At 44.0% G+C, this 8,150-nt stretch overlaps 1 protein-coding gene across 1 annotated transcript; it reads right to left on the bottom strand.

Moving 5' to 3' along the window:
• Positions 1-2,448: 2,448 nt before the first annotated feature.
• LOC123037731 lies at positions 2,449-7,790 on the bottom strand. The gene is made up of 2 exons (XM_044459796.1): positions 3,054-7,790; positions 2,449-2,940 (listed from the first exon to the last, which is right to left on the bottom strand). Exons 1-2 carry the CDS (start codon positions 7,788-7,790, stop codon positions 2,449-2,451), a joined length of 5,229 nt encoding a protein of 1,742 aa, XP_044315731.1.
• Positions 7,791-8,150: the final 360 nt, after the last annotated feature.

Here is an 8,150-nt window from a genome sequence, read left to right as displayed (position 1 = left end):
AACAGAGTGACTAAAAATTGGACTTAGAGAGTCCATAACTTTACCAAACTTAAGCCGTTTCCAAAGTGGCATACCTCTAAAGACTTCTGATTCGATTCTCTAAAAATCTGCATTCAAATTTTTATACCCTTGCAGAGGGTATTATAATTTTGGTCAAAAGTGTGCAACGCAGTGAAGGAGACATCTCCAACCCTATAAAGTATATATATTCTTGATCAGGATCACCTCCTGAGTTGATATAGCCATGTCCGTCTGTCCGTCTGTCTGTCCGTCTGTCTGTTTCTACGCAAACTAGTCTCTCAGTTTTAAAACTATCGAATTGAAACTTTGCACATACCCTTCTTTCCTTTGCACGCAGTATATATGTCGGAACGGCCGGGATTGGCCGACTATATCCTATAGCTGCCATATAACTGATTGATCGGAAATGCCATATCTTTGGTGTTTGTAAAGTTAGAATGTTGGGATTTTCTAAGGGTTTTATATTTGGCTAATCAATCCGACATGCCGAATTTCATAAGGATCGGCCGACTATATCCTATAGCTGCCATATTACTGATTGATCGGAAATGCCATAACTTTGGTGTTTGTAAAGTTAGAATGTTGGGATTTTCTATGGGTTTTATATTTGGCTAATCAATCCGACATGCCGAATTTCATAAGGATCGGCCGACTATATCCTATAGCTGCCATATAACTGAGCGATTGGAAATGTCATAACTTTGGTGTTTTTAATGTCAGTTATTTCTAACTTGACTTGTTTAACTTTGACCCAAAATTGAACTTCGAGAGTCCATAATTTTACGAAGCTAAAGCCGATTGCAAAGTGGCATACCTCTAAAGACTTCTGATTCGATTCTCTAAAAATCTGCATTCAAATTTTTCAATTTAACGTCGATTAACTTTTTGATCCATTTTCATGTCAGTTATTTCTAGATTTCCGAGGACTTGTAACAGAGTGACTAAAAATTGGACTTAGAGAGTCCATAACTTTATCAAACTTAAGCCGTTTCCAAAGTGGCATACCTCTAAAGTTAAACAAGTCAAATTAGAAATAACTGACATGAAAATGGGTCAAAAATTTGATCAACGTTAAATTGAAAAATTTGAATGCAGATTTTTAGAGAATCGAATCAGAAGTCTTTAGAGGTATGCCACTTTGCAATCGGCTTTAGCTTCGTAAAGTTATGGACTCTCGAAGTTCAATTTTGGGTCAAAGTTAAACAAGTCAAGTTAGAAATAACTGACATTAAAAACACCAAAGTTATGACATTTCCAATCGTTCAGTTATATGGCAGCTATAGGATATAGTCGGCCGATCCTTATGAAATTCGGCATGTCGGATTGATTAGCCAAATATAAAACCCATAGAAAATCCCAACATTCTAACTTTACAAACACCAAAGATATGGCATTTCCGATCAATCAGTTATATGGCAGCTATAGGATATAGTCGGCCGATCCCGGCCGTTCCGACATATATACTGCGTGCAAAGGAAAGAAGGGTATGTGCAAAGTTTCAATTCGATAGCTTTAAAACTGAGAGACTAGTTTGCGTAGAAACAGACAGACGGACAGACAGACGGACAGACAGACGGACAGACAGACGGACAGACAGACGGACAGACAGACGGACAGACAGACGGACAGACAGACGGACAGACAGACGGACAGACAGACGGACAGACAGACGGACAGACGGACATGGCTATATCAACTCAGGAGGTGATCCTGATCAAGAATATATACTTTATAGGGTCGGAGATGTCTCCTTCACTGCGATGCACACTTTTGACCAAAATTATAATACCCTCTGCAAGGGTATAAAAATTTGAATGCAGATTTTTAGAGAATCGAATCAGAAGTCTTTAGAGGTATGCCACTTTGGAAACGGCTTAAGTTTGGTAAAGTTATGGACTCTCTAAGTCCAATTTTTAGTCACTCTGTTACATTTCCTCGGAAATCTAGAAATAACTGACATGAAAATGGGTCAAAAAGTTAATCGACGTTAAATTGAAAAATTTGAATGCAGATTTTTAGAGAATCGAATCAGAAGTCTTTAGAGGTATGCCACTTTGCAATCGGCTTTAGCTTCGTAAAGTTATGGACTCTCGAAGTTCAATTTTGGGTCAAAGTTAAACAAGTCAAGTTAGAAATAACTGACATTAAAAACACCAAAGTTATGACATTTCCAATCGTTCAGTTATATGGCATTGGTCAGAAATAAGAACGAGTTGAGTTGCGTATATGTGGACTGTATTAACTTTATTCTTGCCAGTTGCGAAGCCAATTTGACACTGAATTGAATTTCGCAATATGACGCCGTCTTAGCGGCGTTGCCAGAAGACATTGTATACATGTTTTTTTTGTACATAGATTAAATATATAGAATAGAATAGAGATGGCATTATGCGCCTATATATTAGAGATGATTAAAGCTGCAAGCGTTCACGAACATCCCGGCCCGCCCTGAAACACAGTTTCTGAATGGGGCAATACAGCAACTTTCGTGATGGGTCTGATCATCTCTCCTGTCGGGGTCTTCAATTTGACTGCTCGAACGAGGTTGTCCTTCCCTGGATAGGTTTCCATAACCTGAGCGATGTGCCAAGATGCCGGTGGTGAATTGGACTCTTTTACGAGCACAACATCACCGGTCGAGATGTTGGGTGTTGAAGTAGTCCATTTTGGTCGTTGCTGCAGAGTAGTCAGATACTCCTGATGCCATTTTCTCCAGAATCCTTGAAGCATAGACTGGATGCTTTGCCAATATCCTAATCGGCCCACTGGGATGTGACTCAAATCGGGATCTGGCACTGTTGTTAATGGTCGCCCAATTAAGAAGTGAGCTGGGGATAGGTAGTTGGTTTCCGTATCCGGTGTGTAGCACAAGGGGCGTGAATTTATCACTGCGCTTATTTGAGCAAGAAGTGTGCGCATCTGTTCAAAGGTGAGCGTTGAGTTTCCGGTAATTCTGCGAAGATGCAGCTTGACACAACGAACTGCCGACTCCCATTTCCCTCCCCAGTGAGGGGCTCTCGGGGAATATATACCCATTGGATACCATCATCCGCTAGTGTGCTAGACACGGTGTCCTTGTGTGTCTGTGAAGAAAGCAATTCTTGCATCTCGTCGAGGGATCGCTTAGCTCCAATAAAATTTGTGCCATTGTCACTGTAGATCTTACTGCACTTGCCACGTACCGATATAAAGCGCCGCAAGGCAGCCAAGAAGGTTTCTGTCGTCAAATCTGTGGCAAGTTCCAGGTGGATGGCCGAGGTGACCATGCAAACAAATAGGCATATGTAACCCTTGCTGATACGTGGCTTCCGAACCTTTGCATCCTTCAGAAGTATTGGACCTGCATAGTCGCAACCAGTATATATAAATGGAAGCGCTTGTGTAATGCGTACGCTGGGTAAATCAGCCATTTGTTGCTGGGATGTGTGGTAGCGTTGACGAAAGCAAGCTAAACAGTCGTGGGTTATTTTGCGAATTAGATTACGTGCTCCAAATATCCAGAATTTTTGCCGAACAATAACAAAAAGTGAGGAAACGCCAGGGTGGAGGTTCACTCGGTGCTCGTGTTCCAAAATCAGCTTTGAGATGCGGTGTGTTTTTGGTAGCAATACTGGGTGTTTTGCATCGTTTGACAACTGCGATTGGTGCAGTCGTCCGCCTACCCTCAGCAAATCGTTTTCGTCGATTATGGGTGCCAGTTTGATCAGCTGTGATCGGTTCCTTAAAGGTTTTTTACCGAGGAGCAATTGGTAATCGTCTTTGAAACAACCTTGGGCTTGTTTTATGCACAGAATCCTTGCCTCCTTAATCTCGTCAAATGTGAGAGCGCTAGATACCCTTTTGGGAGTTCGGTTTCGTGTACGTTGAATAAACCGCTTCACGTAGCCGACAATATGGACGAGCTTGATCCAAGAAGACACTCGCTCGGTTAGTTCATCAAATGGATGAACCGGGGTTGCTTCAGCCAGTGTGGCCAAACAGTTGGATTTGACTTCTCCTTGAATGCGTTTGTCTGTAAGAGATAAACCGAAACGTGAGTCGTTTAACTTTACCAGATACTGCACCTTGTCCCGTAGCCATAAAGGCCCATTCCACCACAAATGGAAGTCGATGAGATCAGCAGCCATCAGTCCCCTGGACGCACAGTCCGCTGGGTTTGTTTTGGAATCTACGTGATGCCAAGCACTCCTTGGAATAGTGTCAAGGATTTCCGAGGTTCTGTTTCCAACAAATGTCTTGAGTTGGGCTGGCGTATACGATAACCAGGTGAGCACTATTGATGAGTCGGACCAGCCAAAAACATTTATGTTTTTGTGGCGCAAAGCATATGTGATCGAGCGAATCAGTTGGCTAAGGAGAAGTGCTGCGCAAAGTTCTAGACGTGGCAAGGATTGTTGTTTCAGTGGAGCCACCCTTGTTTTCGCAGCCACAATGGATACCGAGATGGAGCCATCGTCATTCGTGACTCTGCTGTACACCACAGCAGCATATGCCTTGGTTGACGCATCCGAAAATCCGTGGAGTTCGATGTTGTCCGGGTCGTTGGCGACAAATCGTGGTAGTTGAAATGTTTGAAGATTGTCCAGATCTGCTCTCCACTTTAGCCAGTTGTCCGCCAGTTTAGTTGGGAGTGGGTCATCCCAAGCCAAATTCAAGAGCCATAGCTTTTGGAACAGGATTTTGAATTGGATTACAATGGGTGCCAAGAGTCCGAGAGGATCAAATATCCTCGAGACGTCGGACAAAACTTGTCTCTTTGTGCAATCAGGATTTTTAGCTAGATCGACATTGTACGTTAGAATGTCTTTTCCAGGATGCCAGTACAGTCCGAGAACCTTTACTGGTGACGTTTGTGCAGGTTGTGTGTCGCTATCATCCGTTTGTATACATGGTGTATTGGATACCCATTTTCCGAGTTCAAGATTTGCACGAGACATCAGTTGAATCAGCTCGTTTCGGTTCCGAAGTAGCTCATCCTCACTGTTTGACCCAGTAAGAACGTCATCTACATAGAAATCCTCCAGCAGTATTTTCGACGCATTTGGGTATTCCTCTTGATGATCTACAGCAAGTTGTTCCAGCACTCGCACGGCCAGGAATGGTGCGCATGAAGTTCCGTAGGTTACAGTGCACAATTGGAAGTGCTTGATGGAATCGGATGGATCTTCTCTCCAAACGATTTTCTGGAAGTTTCTGTGCTTTTCGTTGACCCATATCTGGCGGAACATTTTTACGATATCCGCTGAGAATGCAAATTTGTACATTCGAAAACGAAGGCACACAGCGAATAGATCGCGCTGGATACTGGGACCTGTAAACAGGGTGTCATTTAAAGCCTTACCATTGGCGTCACGAAAAGATCCATCGAAAACTACTCGTAGCTTCCGACCCAGAACTGGGTGGTGTGGTAGATAAAACTGATTTCCAGTAGCGTTTTCTTCAGGTGGCACCTCTCGCATGTGCCCCAGATTTGTGTATTCCCGCATAAAGTATACGTACTGTGTACGCAGCTGCTCGTTCTGTTGCAGCCGCCGCTCAACCGATTTAAAGCGTTTGAGCGCTCCTTGTAGAGTTTCTCCGAAATCGGGGCTTTCAGTGTTGAATGGAAGATCCACGATATACTTCCCGTTTTCATCGCGACTGTGAGTGGCGAGAAAGTGCTTCTCGACCTGATCATCCTCCGGATCCAATTTTGCGCTGCTTTGAACGTTTTCCAATTGCCAAAACTTCTGAAGCGTGGCGCCTATGTCTACTGTTGTAGTCAGTGCAATAGCGTTGCTTGGATTTGATGTGATGAGTGAGGTTATTACCCATCCGAACACCGAAGAAATGGCGATAAGATTACCCTTGTTGTCGTACATCTTTCGTCCTGTAAACACCGACCATACGTGTTCGCTTCCCAATAGAATGTCAACAGGTGAGTTTGTGTTGAATTCTGTATCCGCCAACTGCAGATCCTTGAATGCCTCGAGTGCCGATGCATCGATGTTTTGGCGTTCCAGCGAAGAAGTAATTCTGCCTAGAACGTGGGCGTAGACAACCAAATGATCCTCGGAGATACGGGACTTGATATGCAAGGTGCTGCATCCCCTTGTCGTGTCTGCTTTCACCGAAGTGATTCCCGTGACCAAGATGCGTGATGCCGAACGTGTCAATCCGAGAGCTTGAATGCAACGCTCGGATACGTAGGAAAGCTCCGAGCCTGTGTCCAATAAGAGACGGCATGTTACGAGGTCACCTTTTGCGTTTTGAACATAAACCATGGCAGTTGGTAAAATGCTTCGCTTAATTTCCGTTTCCTGTGTAGATTTTGCAGTGCCCTGTGCACATACAACTGATTGAGTGCCCTCTCCTTGGGCGAAATGACTGAGAGTCACCGAAGTGTTGTTGGACGCACCTATGTTTCGCTCGTCCTCGCCTACTATCTGGGCAAGATTCCCAATAGCCTGTGGATTCGCTTGGACATGTAGAAGGGAGTGATGATTTCCCTTGCATTGCCTACATTTGTATGTCGACTTGCACTTGCTGACTCCATGACCAGGTCGCAAGCAGTTGTAGCACAGTGATTTCTCCTTTACGAAGGATCGCCTCTGCATCCCAGACATATCCAAGAACAGCTGACAGTTATACAGAGTGTGTTCTTTTGAATTACATTTGATGCAGCCACTGCCTTCGATCGCAACCATCGATTGTGTGACCCTTTTTGGTTTTTCTGCATGTGTTGTTGTCTTGCTACCAGTCGCAAGCTCCCTTTTACTCAGTTCCAGTTCCTCGCAACGAGAATCCAGAAATTTGAAGAATTCCTCGAGAGTGGGGGAATCTGTGTCCATGCTGCGCTCAATCCACCTACGCCGCGTGTCGGCGTCAAGTTTCTCCAGGGCCAGATAGATGATCCAGCAATCGCGTCCCATCTGGTTGACTGCATCCAATCCGCGAATAATTTCGTTTGCTCCGTCTGACACCTTCCGTAGAATTGATGCATCTACCTTTGTAGTTGTTGGCAGGCTCATAAACTGCTCCAAAAATGAGTTTACAATGTGCCGTGGACGATTGTACCTTTCCTTCAGACGTTCCCAAGCGGTGTTGTAAGCTGTATCCGTAATGGCCAAGTGCCGTACCAAGTTGGCAGCCTCATCAACAATAAGTGTTTTCAAGTGATGAAACTTCTGGGTGTTGGACAAATGTTGCTTGTTATGAATTGTGCTTTCATAAATGTCTTGAAAAGAGGGCCACTCTGTGTAGTTGCCAGAGAATCGTTTGATTTGAATTTTCGGCAATTCACTGAGATTGGAATTCGCCGCATTTACCGAACTTGAATTCGCCAAAGAGACGTCACCACCAACATGAACCGGCGTGCTCGAATGACCTTGATTTGCAGCCAGTCGCTCAAATAGTTGTTGGTTTTGTTGTAGCAAATTTACAATTGCGTCGCCGTTGAAATGCAGACCGTTGCTGCCATTCACAATGCCTGTAGATGTACTCGGTTGTAGAGCATCACTTCTGTCCTTGAGAATTGCGTTCGCCCTTAGGTACTTTTCTTCGTAAATTGCGTTATCCATCTCCGGATCGACATAACCTTCTACCTCCTCGTGGAGAGCAATGCAATCGCCGAACTGGTTGAACTCCTTCCAAGCTTCGTGGAGAAGTTGTATGCGCGTGGAGATCTCCGCCTGTGTTGCAGATTCCGCTTGCTCAGCCCATGAGAGACAACGTGTGATGTTGCCCTTGAGTCTGGAACGGCTTTTCACCAATGCTTTTAACTGTTCCATAGCAAACAATTAACCTGAGAATCAAAGCACTTCACTAACTGTCCAAGAATCCGGCTCGAAGGACCAACAATATGGTCAGAAATAAGAACGAGTTGAGTTGCGTATATGTGGACTGTATTAACTTTATTCTTGCCAGTTGCGAAGCCAATTTGACACTGAATTGAATTTCGCAATATGACGCCGTCTTAGCGGCGTTGCCAGAAGACATTGTATACATGTTTTTTTTGTACATAGATTAAATATATAGAATAGAATAGAGATGGCATTATGCGCCTATATATTAGAGATGATTAAAGCTGCAAGCGTTCACGAACAGGCATTTATAGGATATAGTCGGCCGATCCTTATGAAATTTGGCAT

Source organism: Drosophila rhopaloa, unplaced genomic scaffold, assembly GCF_018152115.1.
Source record: "Drosophila rhopaloa isolate 14029-0021.01 unplaced genomic scaffold, ASM1815211v1 contig_105, whole genome shotgun sequence".
In the NCBI taxonomy this organism is placed as follows: domain Eukaryota; kingdom Metazoa; phylum Arthropoda; class Insecta; order Diptera; family Drosophilidae; genus Drosophila; species Drosophila rhopaloa.
Note: the sequence above shows the minus strand (reverse complement) of the source record. Positions and strands in the feature narration are given on the sequence as shown.

Bases quoted from the DNA above. Each gene is read 5' to 3' on its own strand.
- LOC123037731 (XM_044459796.1), bottom strand. From the start codon at position 7,790: ATGGAACAGTTAAAAGCATTGGTGAAAAGCCGTTCCAGACTCAAGGGC. The intron at 2,941-3,053 runs GTATATATTCCC...ACCTTTGAACAG, and splicing joins CGGATGATGGTATCCAATGG to ATGCGCACACTTCTTGCTCA.